This window comes from Phyllostomus discolor, chromosome 5, assembly GCF_004126475.2.
Source record: "Phyllostomus discolor isolate MPI-MPIP mPhyDis1 chromosome 5, mPhyDis1.pri.v3, whole genome shotgun sequence".
Lineage (NCBI taxonomy): Eukaryota > Metazoa > Chordata > Mammalia > Chiroptera > Phyllostomidae > Phyllostomus > Phyllostomus discolor.
This window is the reverse complement of record NC_040907.2, coordinates 78,937,778-78,956,771: the sequence shown is the minus strand read 5'-3', so window position 1 is coordinate 78,956,771 and position 18,994 is coordinate 78,937,778. Positions and strand designations below refer to the sequence as shown.

The window sequence follows — 18,994 nt, the reverse complement described above, 5'->3', positions numbered from 1 at the left end:
CAAATACCTAAGGCTCCACCCCTTACTATGTAACAAGTGCTCCAAGCTGAAAAAAATGGCCCAAATGAACGAACAGATCAAAGCTCCAGAAAAAGTACAAGTAAGTGATGAAGAGATAGCCAACCTATCAGATGCACAGTTCAAAACACTGGTAATCAGGATGCCCACAGAAATGGTTGAGGATAGTCACAAAATAAACGAAGAACTGAAGGCTATGAAAAGTGAAATAAAGGGAAATGTACAGGGAACCAACAGTAAAGGGAAGGAATCTAGAACTCACATCAATGATTTGGATCAAAAAGAAGAAATAAACATTCAACCAGACAGAATGAAGGAACAAGATTTCAAAAAAAAAAAAAAAAACGAGGTTTAGGAACCTCCAGGACTACTTTAAATGTTCCAACATCTGAATTATAGGGGTACCAGAAGGGGAAGAGAAAGAGCAACAAGTGGAAAAGTTATTTGAACAAATAATACAGGAGAACTTCCCCAATCTGGCAAAGGAAATAGACTTCCAGGAAGTCCAGGAAGCTCAGAGAGTCCCAGAGAAGTTGGACCCAAGGAAGCACACACCAAGGCACACCATAATCACATTACCCAAGATTAAAGATAAGGAGGGAATCTTAAAGGCAGCAAGAGAAAAGGAGACAGTTACCTACAAAGGGGTTCCCATAAGATTATCAGCTGATTTCTCAAAAGAAACCTTGCAGACAAGAAGGGGCTGGAAGGAAGTGTTCAAAGTCAAGAAAGGCAAGGGCCTACATCCAAGATTACTCTATCCAGCAAAGTTATCATTTAGAATGGGAGGGCAAATAAAGTACTTCCCAGATAAGGTCAGGTTAAAGGAGTTCATCATCACCAAGCCATTATTATATGAATATTAAAGGGGCTTACCTAAGAAAAAGATGATGATCAAAGATATGAATGATAAAATGACAATCAACTCACAACTATCAACAACCGAACCTAAAAACAAAAACAAAAACAAACTAAACCAAAGTGTCCTAGGTTCGATTCCAAGCCAGGGTACATTCCTGGGTTGCAGGCCATAACCCCCAGCAACCACACATTGATGTTTCTCTCTCTCTCTCTCTCCCTCCCTCTCTTCCCTCTCTAAAAATAAATAAATAAAATATTTTAAAAAAACAAACAAACTAAGGAAACAACTAGAACAGGAACAGAATCACAGAAATGGAGATCACATGGAGGGTTATCACTGGGGAGGGGGAGAGGGAGAATGGGGGTAAAAGGTACAGAGAATAAGCATAAGTTGTAGATACAAAATAGACAGCGGGAGGTTAAGAATGGTATGGGAAATGGAGAAGCCAAAGAACTTATATGTACAACCATGGACAAGAAGTAAGGAGGGGAACAAGCAGGTGGGCGGGGTGATGCAGGGCAGAGGGGAATAAAGGGGGGAAACAGACCAACTGTAATAGCACAATCAATAAAATATATTTTAAAAAAATAATTAATTAATTAATTAAAGGAAAGGAGTGATTATGATAAGAAAATTTTACTTCACAGATAACATATATTCAAAATCTTTTGACAAGTTTTATGCACAGAAACCTATGACATATGCACAGAAACCTACCTCCTCATACTTTTGTTCTCTTCTAAGAGTTGGAGTGAAAAAACTATTATAAATTATTTTTAATTATAGTTTTTCATTTAAAATATAAATCAAGTATTTTCAGTCACTTGTTTTCTTCTTTCAAATTGGATTTTGAGATTTGCACCCTGTGGGGTTTTAGGTGACCAACTAACTGCATGCATGCTGCTGGATACTGAGTTTCCAAGGGGACATTGCTCTGAGAAAGACTCATTCCCTCTGAGTTAGCAGCTGGAACTGTGTTTGCCTGCTCCTCGCTCCTAACTTGTCTGTCAGACTGCAGCTGTGTCAGACAACTGTTGCTCCCTTCAGTTGTCACAGCAAAATGCCAAAGCATTGAAGCCAGCCATTTTTCAGAAAGTGATTGGCAAGAGGGCCCATGTGCACAAGTGGGGTGGGTTGCTTCCGGGGAAGAAGCAGCTGCGAAGTAATCCATCTGGAATTTCTTGCTACATTTACTGTGGCAAATGCAATCTTCTGGTTCTGTCAGCATGTCTTCAACATGACCGTGGCCTAGGACTCTACACCGGAAACTTCTTGCAGTCTTGAGGTAGTTTAATTGTTGGGAACTCTTTTCCATATTAATTTATATACTTTCCTCTGTGCTGGATCTCAAATACACTCTGTAATAAATTGATCTTTTGGCAGGAACCCAATATTGTAAATTATTATTCCTTGTAATTTGTCGATTTTCTAATATTCATTGGTAGTTCCTGCAAATCAGATACCTAAAGCTTAAAAACTAAGGCCTAATCTTTATACTTATAGTTACCAAAATACCTGATTTCTTCTATAAATTGTCCAGATCAACATTCCAGCTATTAATCTCTTTTGTATGGATCTGACCAGGAAGAGGTCAGGAAAAGAATTTCATAAATAGGATAAAATGTGGTTGTTTTCTTAACTTTCTGGTGTTAAACTTGATAGACTTTTGACCTTTCATATGTCTTTCCAAATTACTTTAGCTGTGAAAAACAACTACAATGCAATTGTTGTAAAGCAGAATCAAACTACACACCAATGATGTGTATAAAGTCTTACGTAACGGTGATGTCATTCTTTCCGTTAATAATGTGAATTTTTTTAAAAAACCTATCCTATACACAATTGTCATCCATCCTAACCTCCCTTGAAACTCCAGAAAATGCAAATATTAGTTGGAAATGGTTACAATTTTACACCAAGGTGGGGCTTTATTTTCCTCAAAGCAGGAGATCAGTCCTTTTCCTCCAGGGTAGATTATCTGTTTCAAACTATTTCTAAACATGAAGACCAAAAGTCCATTCACAAAGTGAAAAGTTAGCAGTTTGCTTGTGATCAAATTAAAATTCAGCCAGGAGCACCCTGACCTTATAAATAATGTAGACTCTGTAGCATGTCATTAAATATGTATGCTTTTAAGTTTTCAAGTCTGGCCTCCTGTCTTCCTTGATTTTACAAGCAAAAGTTTAATCTTTATATCTAAATTTTTATTTTAAACTATAAACAGTATTATTTTATGTATAGTTAAAAAATTATCACTATTTTTGCTATTGTTTGGCAGAGTGCACAAATACCTATTTACAAAAAGTCCAAGGTACATATAGTACAGCCTCTTTACACACAGTAAAGTTTTCCCAAACCTATGCCTTAAGTTTATCAATCAAAATGAAAGAACAAGTCCAGAGGTGGCGTGTTGCTTGTCTGGGGTCACAAGCACATCAATCTCCATAGGTACATAGAATGGCTGTCTCCATGAGACCTGGCCTCAGCTGCATTCAGTCTGCATTAATTGCTCTTGGGTTTTTAGCTCCTTTTTGTCTCCTGTGGAAGAGTACACAGGCTGCTCAGAGGGAGTAAGGAGTGTCATTGACTAACAAATGAGCTCCACATGGAGTTAGGTTGGAAATGGTTGTCAGTTCAGCCCAAATTAAACATGGTGTAACAATCTATTTTATGGCTGGCATAGCTCAGTGGATTGAGCGCGGGGCTGGCGAACCAACGTGTCACAGGCTCGATTCCCAGTCAGGGCACATGCCTGGTTGCAGGCCATGACCCCCAGCAACCACACATTGATGTTTCTCTCTTTCTCTCTTTTCTCCCTCCCTTCCCTCTCTAAAAATAATAATAAACCTTAAAAAAAAAAAGAATCTATTTTACCCTGGTTCTGAGCAATGTGCTGAGAATACCAAGATGGAGATATGGCCCAGTAGACACAGTTCCTTTCCACTGAACGCACATTCCAGCTGAAATATATAACCACACAACATGATAGAATGGGGTGAGTGGCAAGCTCAAAAACACGGTGAGCAGCATAGACAGGAAAACATGGCAGATGCGGATACCCAATCCTGTAGTGCAGTGTGGTTCTCAGGCCTCAGCAATCTGAGAACTTGTTAGAAATGCAGAATCTCAGGCGCCACCCAGACCTGCTGAATCAGAGCCTACCTTTTAATAACACTTCGCCAGGTACTTGTTGCATGTTAAAGTTTGAAAAGCACTGTTCTTATATTTGTAAGCCGGACCAAAGGAGTCCAGCTTGAGGGAGACTCAAGGGAAATCACTATTTTTACTCATTCATTTATTAACTATTTATTGCTATCTACCACATGCAGAGCACACATCCAGCACTATGTTTATGTTACAGTTTCTGCAATCAAACAGCAACTTTTAATTATAAAGCAATAAATAAATAACACTACAAGGCTATGTTGGAAATAAACCTTGCTAATTAGACTCCTGGGTGGGCAAGAAGGGCAACAACGGGCTGGCATTGGGTCTAGGTCTTGAAGGACGAGTAGGTGTTCCCAAGTTCAGCACACAGGACACGAACGAGGTACTTTGAGAGAAAAGCTGGTAGTTTCACAGAGAAAGAAATAAGAGGTGAGAACAGAAAGGCAAATTGGAGCCAGATGGTGAAATCCTTATGTGTTATCCTAAGAAGATGTTCCTCTGTGATGTGCAAGTTTATTTTTTCCTTCACCATAGGTTTTTTAAGCAGAAAGTTGTGCAAGACAGATGGAAAAAGGAAGAGATTAAAGGCCCTGGAACCTGTTTGGAGACTAGTGGATGGCCAGGGGTGGGGGAGTTAGTAGGTGACCCAGAGTGACACAATGGCAATGCAAAGAAAGGGGTGGAATGGACACCGAGTTGGAGGAGAAAGGGAAGAGGAGGAGACTGGGAGGGGAGAGACATGTACTCTAAACACAGAGTTTCCAGTCTGGAAGTCTGGGAGAGTCAAAATAATATCAATGAAAATAGGGAAATCAACAGGAGGTGTTAGTACAGAAGCAAGAAAAATATTCATGAACTTTCACCATGTTGTTTTTAGGGTGCAGGTGAGATATCCGTGGAGGAGGAGAAGTGTGGCAAGCAGGTGAAGTGCAGGTCTGACCATCACTGAAGTGGGGGAGACCTAGAGATGAGAGTTACATACATGAGAAGAGAGAGGAAGAAAGAGAATATGATGGAGGACAAGATCTTGGAGGACACCATTATTTGAAGAATGGTGTAAATCGGTCGAGGAGACAAGAGAACTAAAGAGTCCAGAATCTCAGAGCTCTAAGAAAGATAGGCTGGCTATCACTGTCCTGTAAGGACTAGAAAAAGGCTGCCCTCATCTACCTTATTAGTGACCTTTAGGAAGTAGTTTCTGGTGCCCTGGCTGGGTGGCTTGGTTGGAGCATCATCCTGTACACCAAAAAGTTGCAGGTTCGATTCCCAATCAGAGCACATGCCTAGGTTGCAAGTTTGGTCCTAGGTCAGACACACACCAGAGGCAACTGATTGATGCCTCTTCCTCTCCCTCCCTCTCTCTCTCTCTCTCTCTCTCTCTCTCTCTCTCTCCAAAAAGAAAAAAATAAGAAAGGAGTAAAAAAGGAGTTTCTAGAGTGTTGGAGGTAGATGCAGGCTTCTATAATTAAGAAGAAGGTTTTATGTAATGATCTTGGTTATTTATTGGCCAGTTGTCTTATTTGATAGATTACTGCCTATGAGTTCAAAGTCTGTCTTTTGAAGTTTTGGGATGATTTTATTTTTACCTGCACTATGTCTTCACTAGGATAAGAGTAGGTTAAAATAAGTATCTACAACTTTATACACAATAGTTTAGAGTTAGCTATACTATAAAGCTCTAAGATTTTATATTTAGAACTATTTTATTGTCTCATAAATACCTATGAGTTTTTACTGTTAGTTGATAAGAACACGTAAATGTTTTCTAGAGTATTTCAATCTTTCTCTCTCTAAATCAAAACAGTAGTTACTTTTAAAACTGCCTGCTTTAATGATCAAGATTATTTTGTATGCCAGAACTTTTTCATAACCAAGAGTTTGGCTCTCTAATTTTTTATCCTCACCTGAGGACATGCTTATTGATTTTAGAGAGCAGGGAAGGGAGGGAGAAAGAGAGGGAGAGAGCAATCAATGTGAAAGAGAAATATCAATTGGTGGCTCTTCATATGTGCCCTGACTGAGGACTGAACCCTCGACCTTTCATTCTACAGGACAACACTCCAACCAACTGAGTCATACCAGCCAGGGAAAGAACTTGAACTCTCCATACCCAAGGGCCAGCAAGTTAATACACTTTCTTGATTTATTTAAACCATCACCCTAGGAATATTTTAATTCAGGTGTGCTTATATAAAATTCTTTAATGCGTGGTATTGAAGGCAGTGGTATAACTGCAGGTGTCCTGTTACCCAGTCTCTTTTCCAGCGCCTTAGGAAAATCAGGAGTTGTGGCTTAAGGGTGCATGCTGAGGTGCTTCCCAGAGCAGGTCTGGGGGTGCCTGGATATAAAGACACCCTGACTCAACTCAGCTGTCAGTCCAGCCCAGAGTGGAGCCACAGTGGGCACCCCAGGATCTTATTCACTACTAAGGTACCATGCCTTTGGGTCTGGCCTCTTAGCCTCCACTCTTCAAAGCCCCTGCCCCCTACACACACACACACACACACACACACACACACACACACACATTCCTAGGACTGGCCTCCTGGTAATCACCTTCACAGCTGAGTGGCTTTATCTGTCACCCTGTCCCTCCCCAGTGAGGAATGGCAGTGACAGATAAAGCCTCTGGCTCATCTTTTTTTGGATACTAAGTGGTAGCAAATCTTCCTTCTTTAAAAGTGACTTTTATCTTTTCAAATGGCCAAAATCCATTGGGACCCTCTTTGGAGAAAAATTAATCCAAATCATAATTCTTTTAGTCAAAAGGAGCAAAGTACAAAGGCAGGAGTGATTTTTTTGGTCTGCATATTTCGGTAAGCAGGTCCAAAGGCAATTCTGAAAGAAGATTTTGAATAGCGACACTTTCATTAAGCACGTGTTGTCTCACAAAGGTAATGCTTTGAAGCCAGTACTAATGTGGAATCCATAACTATGATTGCTAACAAATCATTGTGACATGTATTCGTCACAATGACGACACTCATGTCCCTGCTGTTGGAATCCCCTTTCTCTTGCTTCCTTGGTCACATTCAATCATTCATCCTTCAAAGGGATTTCAAATGGTCTGTTCTCCCAGAAGCCTCTCTGATGTCTGCCTACAACCACGTCCTGCCCCAACCTGGATGTTTTCCTTCCCTCTATAGAACCTCCATAACACTTCTTAAAGTCTGTATTTCTATATGATGCTTAGCACTTTCTACTTTATAAAACAGTTACTTATTCACTTCAGTAGATATTAACAAAGCATCATTTCAGGTGCTGGGCCACACTAGTGATGACACTGAGATGAATATTGAGTGGCTCTTCAGAGCCCAGGCTTGGAGATGACCGAACCTGACTCCACAGACAAATGAGGCTGTTCCTAGCAGGCCCTGGTAATAGAGAAACAGGAAATTTCTTCTTAGGAGAGCTCCAGAAAACCTACAAAAGAAGAGAACTTTGAGCTGAGCCTTGAAGGAATTTAAGAATTTTCCAGATAGTAAATTGGGGAAGAGCCTTCCAAACAAAGGCACAGCCTGAGCAAAGACGCAAGGCCAACAGCCAAAGTACCAGGAGTCTGGAAACACAGCAGTGTCTTCTATCTCCCCCAAGACCGTGAGTGCACTGAAAGCAGAGTCCTTTTCCCTCCCAGTCCTCTGGAATCTGCAGCTGTGACTGGTACAGGGCCTGAAACACAATGTCCAAACACATTTGCTAAATTGAACATCTTAATTATAATCACATTCTTCGCAGTGAAATTTTCATAGTGCTATTCCATTAACTATAAGATTGTGTCCATTGTTCAAGAGCCATGTACATCAAATTTCCTTTCTATCAATGAGGGTAACTGAAATAAACAATGCATATCAGTTTAAGGGGCATATTGTTTCCCAAGTGCCGCTCCTGCACCTGTCCACATGCCACCTGCCTGTCCCTTATTCCCATTTGGTATAAACTTGGGAAATGCATATAACATTAGATTAAGCAAAATTGTTTTTCTTGAGAAGGATGGAGGAAAGGTTGCAGATTGTCTTCTAAAGATGAAACAAACTCTCCACAGTTGTTGGTCCAGATTGCACCCTGATGCAAGCTGAGCTAATAGCAGAACTTGTCCCAGAGCTACGCACCAATTACACTTTCCTGTGAATTCTGGAACTGAAATTGAGACAAAGTTACTCTGTCTTAGCGTGCCTCGACTATAGAACTCGGCAGAGATATTGATGCTTCTATTTTTTTTCTAAGTAAATAACATGTAATACCGAGGTAAATGTAGATCAGCCTTGGCACAGCTATTATTTTGCCTCACCCCTACCTTTGCCATCTACTAAGTAGGGATAATTAGAGCAATACAGTAGTTTTCTTATGACCTAAAATCTGAAAGAGGATCAACAACTTTAATTCAATGATAGTTCAGACCTAGGCCTTTCTGGCCAATAAAGTGATTGTTCAGATAATTGAAGCCACATGTCAGTCACTCTCGGTCTCCATCACTGTTGGCTATCTATAGTGTGTCTCTTTAATGAGTATACTCTGCTATCTTTAACTCTGGGAAATTTTCCCATGGAAAATTTAATTTTATCTTTCCTTTATTTTATGAGAAATTTTATCTTGAAGTTGCCAGTGCTGGCAGACAAGAAGACAATCTGGAAATTCCAGACTTAGTTCTGATAGCAGGAGCAAAGCAAGGCCAAACTAATAATTGAGGCCACTTATCAAGAAAATTTGTGCAGAATAGCTGGACTGCTTCAAGCAAATTAGAATGTGTTCAATATGTTCTGGACTCTTCCCTGAGGGCTTGGTCCGAAGTTCTCAAAGATTCCTAGCCATTGGGACCCTCTTCCTGTCGAACAGAATTCACCACCTCTGGTTTCTGAAGGGCCACGTTCGAGACACAAATTATGAGAACAACGAACATAATAACACTAAGTTACTGGACTGTGTACATTATTCCCAAACTGTTTCCAGTTTAAAACTGTTATTCCTTCTCTGAAGGGACTTTGCTTCTTGTTCTGTCTTCTTTCATCTACGGACCTAGCCCACCTCCCTCCGGGTCATCAAAGGCAGGTCCTACAGACCCACAGAGGGTGGGGAGCACAGGAAGAGCGAAGCCATCAAAAGTCCTTGATGAAGTCATGAGATTTGGGTTCTTCCTGCCTTCCCTCCTTACTTCTATCTCAGCACAAGGGTGTTTAGAGTCTTGCCTCTGAAGGAAAGGGATCAAAATGAACCCCACATTTCCTTCACGGTTGTGGGACCACCTTTTCATTTAGACCACAAGCAAGTATAATTGGTACTACCATGTTCTGTTACCATAGAGGAAATGGGAAATACTCCTTATGTTGACTTTTTAAACAATATGAATAAACATGCTTAAAAATATTATACAGCATTCCATTGTAGTATTTTTAACAATTCTGTTTTCTTGGAAAAGCCCCCAGAAACTTTGTTTTCATTGCAGAAGACATTTCAAAATTATTGGAAGTGATAAAAATAAAAGAATAGAGACTTACATCATAAATTCACTTTGGTTTACATTTGGGTTGTACAGGATGATCACCTGTGAGCTTCTGTGCAAGCTTTTCTGATTATAGTTGTCTTCAAATAAAAGTGTGATATAAATATGGATGTAAAATTTATAAATACTTATAGAAATTGACAAATTTGGTAATATATCGGCTTCACTCAGTTCTTAATCAAAATACAGCTAGCATAAAATAGAAACTAGTTTTGATGGCTAAAATATAAACAAACCTTAAATCACAAATTTGTGAAGCATTTCCTGCTGCTATGAAAACTGATTCATGTATGTACAAAGTTAGTCTTTCGTTCTGAACCTGGTAGTTCTTTCTTTTAACCTCTCCCTCCTATTCTGGTATATGCTCTCTCCCTCCTGGTAATCCTGTTATTTTATGTCATATTACACACCTGAAATTTTTTCTTTGGTGATATTACTAAAATGGCATTTGAACAAAATGTTCAGTTATAAAACATCATGAATTCTCATAGTTTTAGCATGTTAATGTAAATGTGTTTAGCATGTGTGACTAAAACGGTTTGGAGATTTTTAAACTGCTTTTAAAGAATCTGGCATAGGGAAGCTGTCATGGCTACCAGGTGCTTACTGGGCCAGGTTGGCTTCAGGATGGACACCTAAAGAGGGACTCTAAGACCTGACTGGTGTAGCTCAGTGGATTGTGCACTGGCCTGTAAACTAAAGGGTCACTGGTTCCCAGTCAGGGCATATACCTGGGTTGCAGTCGAGGTCCCAGTGAGGGGTGTGTAAGAGGTAACCACACATTGATGTTTCTCTTCCTCTGTTTCTCCCTCCCTTACCCACTCTCTAAAAATAAATAAATAAAATCTTTTTTTAAGAGAGAATCTAACAGAGACACAGAAGACAGCCATATGTGCGTGTGCGGGGGTTGGGGTGCTGGCCATGAGGGACTGATGGGATGGGGTAAAAACCATACCATTCCACCGCATGTCAGCTGTTTCAGTTTGCAGCTTTATGTGTGATCTCCACAAATACTTAAAGACAGGTGGCTCAAAATAATATCACTAAGCTCATTTTATAGAAGAAACATTGTTAACAAAAGCTCTATTATGAGGAATGCAATCCATTTGTTCCAAGATGCTGCCACATGTTATTTTCATTTTCGTAGTCTCTGCTTCTTAGAAAATTGTGAAAACATGGGACAAGACATAGGTTGCCTGACCTATTCTTAGAGTTGAGATCAGTGTTATTTATATCTACATTTCTCCCAGCTCAAAGCCCCTCAGTGTCTCTCACTGGACCTCTGTTCTCTACAAAACATTCAATGGTGTGGCCACAGCAGCCCTTTCTCTGGCTGCCCTGAGTCCACTCTCCTGAGAAGAGATGTTCACACCCTCCTTTGTGCCCCCAGAGTCCTTTGCTCACATGACACATGTCAAACTGCATGTGAGTTAACTTATTTATGTACTTGACACTCCGACTAGGTTATAAACTTCTTACCAAATAGGACATATGCCTCATTTTTCATCGTATACCCAACTCCTTGTGAGGTAGCCCTTGGTAAATTTGGTGAATGAACCGACAAATGAGCTCCACTTATTCTAATTTGATTTCAATTTGTCTATCAAAGAGTTAGATTCTGTTTAAACCAGATCATCTGCTACCTTTATGTTACTGGGTTTGAAAAATCTTAGAATTTAAAATGTGAACATTGAAAATGTTCAAACAATTTAATTATTAAGCAGAAAATCTTAGATAGGAAACTTCTCTTTGTAACTGATTTTTTTTTTTTACTTAACCAGCAATGTTTCAGATTTTGCTTAATTTTGTTACAAAGTCATAAAACCTCTGTCTAAAAGTACCTTATTGGTCCTGCTTTGTACAAACTCAACAAAATGGATAATTAGAGTCCTTTTTGTAGATTATTTAGATCCAAAGCTACACAATACCTATATTAACCGGATAACTAATGCAATGATGTTTGTCTTTGGGGATAGAAGTGGGGTGTTAATTATATGTGTAACTGCCACCAGCAAAACAACGTGGATATTTCATTTAAGAACTAGAAGTAATTGGGTAGCTCAGTTGGTGAGAGCATTGTCCTGGTACGCCAAGGTTGTGGGTTTGATCACTGGTCAGAGCACACGCAAGAGTCAACCAATGAATGCATAAATAAGTGGAACAACAAATTGGCATTTCTCTCTCTCTAAAATCAATGAATAAAATTTTTTAAGAACTAGAAGTAGTTTCCCTTTCAGGATAAAATCTAAATTCTAAAATAATAAAATTAGTAATTATTTCAAGTAACATTTAATGAAAAAGTCACACATTAGTACATAGGTATATTATATGTAATATAGTTATATAGTTTTATAGTATATATGTGTAAAACAAAAAAAAACTGCAAGCTTTCCTCATGCTGCATACAATGGTTCATTATCTGATAGCTACAGGTCATATATTTAAAACTAGAGGGGGCAGCTGTTCCCAGGACGTCGAAATTAAGTTAGAGAAAGGAACTTGCAGACATTTTAAAAAGTCTTTGTGCCCCCTCCAAAAAAAGTATATAATCGAACATCTGCTCTCAAAATTAATCTTAATAAAGCTTTCAAAAGCTGCTTTTTCAGATTTTGTGCTGTGTTCTTAGAACATAAGTGAACTTTTGCCCCCTGAATATGGCCATTTAAAATAATAAATGTACGGCTTTTCTTTTTTTAAGTTGTAAGCCATTGTAAAAATGACTTGAATAAGTTTTTTTTTTTAATTCTGAGGCTCCGAGGTACTCAAGGCTCATTTCAGCAACCTAATAAAGCAGCTTTTTTGTGTGTGGGGTTCCGGTGAGGGGGTGGGAGTCTTTGCTGCTTAGTTCAGTTGTCTCCCTGCAGGTTCCTCACCTTTACTTCCAATCCGTGTGGCCTACGCCAGTCCCAGGATATCATAATCCTCTAGGTCCTGAGCTTTTAGTGTTTAATTCTACACTTTAGAAATAAAATTAAAGTAATTGTCAGCTTAAACACACCATAAAATAATATTTTATTAAGCAAAGGGTTCTTTTAGAAGGACCAAAACTATTTTATAATCTGCAAGTAAACGGCATCTTTTTTAAAATGTGGTTTTATTCTGCCTTGTAATCTGATCCCATACTGTAGCCTCTGTCCCCAGAAACCAATGTGGTCTGCAGGCTAATTACCAGTCAGTCATCTTTGCGACTCTCTCAGGACTCTCCCAGGTTCTGGAGCGCGATCCGCTGCTCAGGGGCTCTGTCCTACCAGGACCTAACTGGGGCGGGGGCAGGGCAGGGCAAGGGTGGGGAGCGAGCCTCGCTGCCCAGCGCCAGGACTCCTTTCTCCGCTTAGTTCCACTTCCCACAAGGCCTCTCTGTCCATGGGAAAGAGAAGTAGCGGCGCCCTCAGCGGGCAACTGAGGGCTGTGGGCCCTGATGCAGTCTAGACGTACCTCTCTGCCGTGCGAGTTTTGTCTTACAGGGAATCTCACCAAGAGGTCCCTGCTGTCCCAGAGGGGTAATTAAGTCTCCATTCAACTGAAGCAATTAGGCAGGGAACCAAGATTGGGTGCAAGTAGCCCATTACTAGAACCAGTGGGTACTCAGGAAACAATGAGTAAGGCAAGAGGCCAGTTTCTAGAACCAGAGCAGAATCACAACAAACCAGCATCAAGGGTGACTTGATGCTGAGGTGCTACTGTCAACATCTGAAACTTCCCCGTCTGTGCCCCACAAAATCAGGCCTCATTCCAGAGTGGCTGTAGGAGCTCAGCCAGCCGCTGAGGCATTAGGGGGATAGAGCGGAATGTAATGGAGATAAAATGAAGCTGGTTTCACAGCTTCAAGGGGCCCAAGAGCCGTGCTGCATAATCTTGAGGTAGCCCATACCTCTGGTTCTTTAACTTGACTAGTGACTATTTAAAAAAAAAAAAGTCTGAATACAGCACGAAAGATTTCCCTGAAGAAGGCTTATTTTTAATAATTTTAGAGAGCTATCATTGACATATAACATTATATTAGCTAAAGGTGTACAACATAATGGTTTGAAATTGTATAGATTGCAAAACAATCACTACTATAAATCTAGTTCGTATCCATCCAATGTGCAATTACAACTTTTCTTACACATCAGAACTTGTAAAAGTTACTCTTCTAGCAACTTTCAAGTTTACAATACAGTGTTATTAACTATGGTCAGCACAAGCTGTACATTCCATCCCTAGGACTTATGCATTTTAGACCTGGAAGTTTGTACCTTGGCCCCCCTTCACCCACTTCCCTGCACCCCACCTCAGGCAACCACCAGTCCCTGAAGAAGGCTCCAGAATCAAGCAGATATGAGCTAGAGTCGCTTCTCTATCACTTACTAGCCATTTAATGTCTGGGTCAGCCTTTCTGATTTCCTGCTTTATTTTCTGCTAACGAAGGATTTTGATAGAGTGCTAGTGATATTGCTGTGATGATTAAGATCAATCTCAGCACACAGCATAGAGTGGTTTTCCCAAACTTGTTGGCACATTGGAATCACCTAGGGAGATTCAAAATAAGATGTCTGTGTCCCACTGCTCCAGAGAGCATTTCAGCAATGTGGCTCCGGTTTGGAATTTCTAAGAGATCCTCAGATGATTCTAATGTTCAGACAAGTTTGGCATAGAACTTGCCCTATACTGAGCATTAAATATTTGTTAAATGAATGGAAACAATAGTGCCTGGCATATCCTAGAGTTTCCAGCATTTTTGGCTCCCTTCCCTTCCCTGACCATCTCCCTGTTTTCACTGGAATTCCTGAAGACTTAATGCCGGGCTGTGATTCCAGTTGATGTGGCTACCACTCATGGCCAGGCACATGTGAGGATGCAGAAGCTCTGCAATCATATGCTGTAATACCCTGCAAGAGGAAGAGAGGAGAAAGAGGCAAATTGCACTGCAATGGGCAGCCCACAGAGCTCCTGTTAAGGGAATGTCTAATGAGTTTGCTTTCAAGTTCACTGTATACAGTAAAGCCCCTGAATGCTAATTATAAAGTCACCTGGAAACCAGAACCTCCGTTTTGTGTTCTCGCTGGGGCTGATACTGGCATGAGCCAGAACACACAAGGATAAATCGAAGGCGAGTTTCAGCTGGTCCTGAGCTCTCCTATTTTTTGGCTTTTATATGCAACATTTGTTGCAGGTAAAATCCTTGGTTTAGTGTTCCTGGGTCAGCCATCTGAATGTATCAAAGTTTCAAAAAATCAAATATGTGGCTTATTGGTTTCAGTGTCCTTTTTATGGCTCTTGGAGAGAGGCTCTGAATTCGGAGAGGGAGGGAACTATGTAAATCATTCTAGGATTCAGAAGCCAGTATCGGCTCCCTTTCCACAAACAGAACTGGAAAGCCGTGGTGTTTCAGATGTGGGAGAGGGGGTCTGTCCCCTCACCGACCACGTGAGTTATTACGTGTTTATGAGGACAAGTAATATTTTCTGGCTCCCAGTGCCTGGAGCTGAGGACTGGAATATTATTTGATGCCTAAGCTTGTATTTGATGCTCTTTATGATTCAGAGCAAGTTCTCAAGTTCACCTCAGTAACATAATAGAAACATTTAATATACTTTAAAAAATTGGTCAGTCTCAAGAACTATGTGAACATTTTCTGCCTGACCTAGAATCCTGATGGCGTCAGGCTGGTCTTCCTCAGAAACGAAACCATCCCATTTTATAACTTCAGGAGGTGAGATCCCTAGACTGCTCAGTTTTTCAGATATGCATCATGAATCGAAAAAATCCTTTTTAAAATGTATTTTCAATTATACTTGACATATTTACAGTATTATGTTAGTTTCAAGTGTACAACATAGTGATTAGATATTTATGTACCCTTCAAAGTGACCGCTGTGGTGTGTCCTGTTCCCATCTCCTACCACACAGAGTTATTACGTTATTGACTCTGTGCCATATTTTACATCCCCATGACGGTTTTGTAACTAGCAATTCTGTACTAAGAGAAGAATCTTTTATTTCAGGGTAATTTTACACTTAATAGGGATTGGATTATACAAGAACTTTGAGAATTGTGTCAAGTTTTTTTTTGACTAAAAGCTACCACAGATTCAAACTTGATATTGATACTTTGTAATATTGAGTTGTTTAGGAAAATAAGGATGCAGCGTCATTGTTTAATATTGGCCACTGTGCAATGTGTCACATGTGCATTTGGTATTGAAAGTAACTGAGCCTAATCCACATTTCTATTGCTCTCTTCTAAATTTTCTATTTTTTTTCACCAAAAAAATTGGTCAGCCTCAAGAACTGTGTGATCCTTGAAAAACATTTCTTATCACAGGAATACAGTGTTCTACCTCAGGATTTAAAAGTAAAATGTTGTGTAAGACAACTTTATTGTACATGTGTGCCCCTCGCCTACCAGTTTTAAGCTCTCCAGCAACTGCTTCTTTGGGTTCCTCTCAAAATGTTAGATCAAATCCTTCTATTGCCATTTCAATATGTTAGAACTTCACATTTAAAATAAAGGCTGTACTTCAGATAGCAAAGAAGATAAGAATAAGCATAGATATTGCCCTATGAAAATCCAGTTTTTGGTTTGCCCACTAAAAACCAGCATCAGAGGAACCAAGTCATGAGCGGGGCCTGGGCCCTGGCCACCTGCAGGCTGACAGCACCCAGGTCCCACCTGGCCCTTGCTTGGCGGTCAGCTTGATGCATGCGTGCTTGGAAAAGGAGCTCCACATAAAGAATGTCAGTATTACTTTCTTGAGTTGCTCAGAAAGGTTTTTTAAAAATCTAATAATTGTTAAATAATTTTCAACTCTCTCTCTTTGGTGGCTGCAATTCCCAGTGTCCCCAAAAGCGAATCCTCTTATCAGTTGGACCACTTTCTTCATATGATTCTCAATTGGGCAAGGCTCAGTTTCATGTATATCCTGAGCTCTGACATGAATTTGTAAATAATGGCTTTGTTTCCCTCTGCGTTAGCCGTGTGAGTCCTGGATATGGAGTTTCTGCTCACAGATCTATACAGCTGAGTCGTGTTCCATGTTCTCAAGGTGAATCCTCTCTGTGTCCCAGGTTGTCCCAAACAGACCCATGATTTCCAAGTGTACCTCCTGGGTGCCCTTTGTGAGTCGGGCACCCCAACCCCTCACTGACCACGTTGGCTGTACGTGATGTTAGCAACATCCCAGCACTCAGCAAGGACATTCGTCTCAATGCAGTGCCTTCCCTGTGCTCTCTCCCCACAGGGCCCAGTAGCATCGATTGCATCCACATTGTCTGCCCTCTCCCCTGGGCCTGGCCTTCCTCCACCCCCTCCTCCCCCACCTCCTCCAGGGCCACCTCCACTTTTTGAAAATGAAAGCAGAAAAGAAGAGTCCTCTCCTTCACGTTCAGCTTTATTTGCACAACTTAACCAAGGGGAGGCGATTACAAAAGGTGAGAAAAACCAGACCTTGAAGCTGTTTGCCTGGCACTCCAGGCACACAGGTCCCTCCAGAGCTTGCCATGGATACATTATCCTGCCCCAATCCCAGAATGCAGGGAGCTGCTCTTGGGAAGGCAGGGGAAGGCAGGGCCTGCAAACCTGCATGCATCTCAAGGTAGATGGGCTCAGTGGGCTGTTGCAGGAACCAGAAAGAACTCAAGAGACTCTGGGTGCTCCACTGACCACCACACACTGCCTCCCCATTTTGGCCCCTGATGTTACAGCACTGCCTACAACCAAGGCATCAAGATCCAATGAAATAAAAATGACAAATGATGGCACCTATGTCCTCGAGCAATGTATAGGCTTGTCAAGGAGTTATATCATCAAACTACTTTTGTCCTCTCAGTGAATAGTTAATTTTTTAAAAAAATCATACAATCTTTAATAAAGTCATGTTACCCAAAACTTTATACAAATGTATTTTTGCTTTGCATGGGTAATGAGAATTATGATATAAGTGTCCCTATGAACTGGGCTGGGAGTTAAGAACCAAAAATTTATATTTTTCTCTGGCTCCAATGAGCTGCAATGCCTCCTCATATGAAAAGTGAAGGAATGGATCTGTAACCCTAAAACTGACTCTGTACCCCAACACGTACTTAATGTAGTCCCCTAACCTTTTGGCTGTGTCTGGGGAATGATTTAGCCATGGGAAAGGAAGTAAATCAAGTGACCCTTTTTGGCACAATGGTTTGCTTTTGGCAGAATTTTTATGTATCATCTTATCACCTTTAAGAAGAGGTCCCTCTGCCCTGGCCAGGTGGTGCTGTTGGTTGGAGCGTCTCCCCATACATGAAAGGCTGATCCCTGGTCAGAGAGAATACAGAAGGCAACCAATCAATATTTCTCTCTCACACTGATGTTTCTCTCCCCTATCCCCTGCTTTCTCTCTCTGAAGTCAATAAACATATCCTTGAGTAAGAAGAAAGAAAGAAAGAAAGAAAGAAAGAAAGAAAGAAAGAAAGAAAGAAAGAAAGAAAGAAAGAAGAAGAAAGAAAGAAAATTCCTCAAATGCTTACAGTGTTTCCGTTAACTGTAATTTACACACATCTCAAATTGTGTATATTAACCTTGAGAAACACAAGGCTGCTATGAAAAGGGCATGAGCCAAAATTGTGGTGCTGTTGCCCTCACGTCGATCTAAGAAGTCAGGGGCATTCCCTGTGCATATAATGGAAAGCAATGTGTCTGTGTGTTACCTTCCCAGGGCTCCGGCACGTCACAGACGCCCAGAAGACATACAAGAATCCTGGCCTGCGAGCTCAAGGAGGACAAACTCCATCTCCCACCAAAAGCCACACTCCAGGCCCCAAAGCTCCCCGATCAGAGCCTCTTCAGAAACATGCTCCTGTGTTCGAGTTGGAAGGAAAGAAGTGGAGAGTAGTGAGTGAAGCCCTTTAGCCTTCATCCCTGACACGCTCTGACGAAAGGACTAGCGGCAAAACCACGCACCAAGGTCTTTAGGATTTCCAAGTGCAATGACAGGGGCAAAGGCTGGCGAGCATAGAAACTGGAGCCTATCTGAATGCTTCCATAAACGTGTTTAACTTTTCATTGTTTTCCACTTACTATTTTCTCCAACTTCTAAAATTATGTTTTATTTGTGGTAAAATACATGTAACACAAAATTTACCATCTTAACAGTTCTGTGGCATTAAGGACATTGACACTTTGTGCCACCATCACCACCATCCATCCACAGAACTGTTTCCATCTTTAAAACTGAAACTCTGTACCCCTTAAACACTAACTCCCCATGGCCTCTCACCTGAGTCCCTGGCACCCACTGTTCTACTTTCTGTCTCTATGAGCTGGAGTGCTCTTTCATAAACTTGTAATCTGTGCCCCATTCTGATCAGCTGTAGCATGTTTCATTCTAGCCCGGACGGAGGTGCTGCTATAACCACTGCTTCAGCCGCCACCTCCGCCATTGTGTGAGCAAGACAGGGACACTTTGGATGAAGCTGGTGCCCCTTGCCGATCC

General features: G+C 40.9%; 1 protein-coding gene across 1 annotated transcript in view; it reads left to right on the top strand.

The window, feature by feature from the left end:
• Window positions 1-18,994, top strand: part of CAP2 (cyclase associated actin cytoskeleton regulatory protein 2) — a 141,407-nt gene that overhangs the window by 113,079 nt on the left and 9,334 nt on the right. Inside the window, exons 8-9 of the mRNA XM_028513799.2 lie at window positions 16,769-16,958; window positions 18,218-18,393. Coding sequence (XP_028369600.1) covers window positions 16,769-16,958; window positions 18,218-18,393 — 366 coding nt within the window. The remainder of the gene's footprint in view (window positions 1-16,768; window positions 16,959-18,217; window positions 18,394-18,994) is intronic.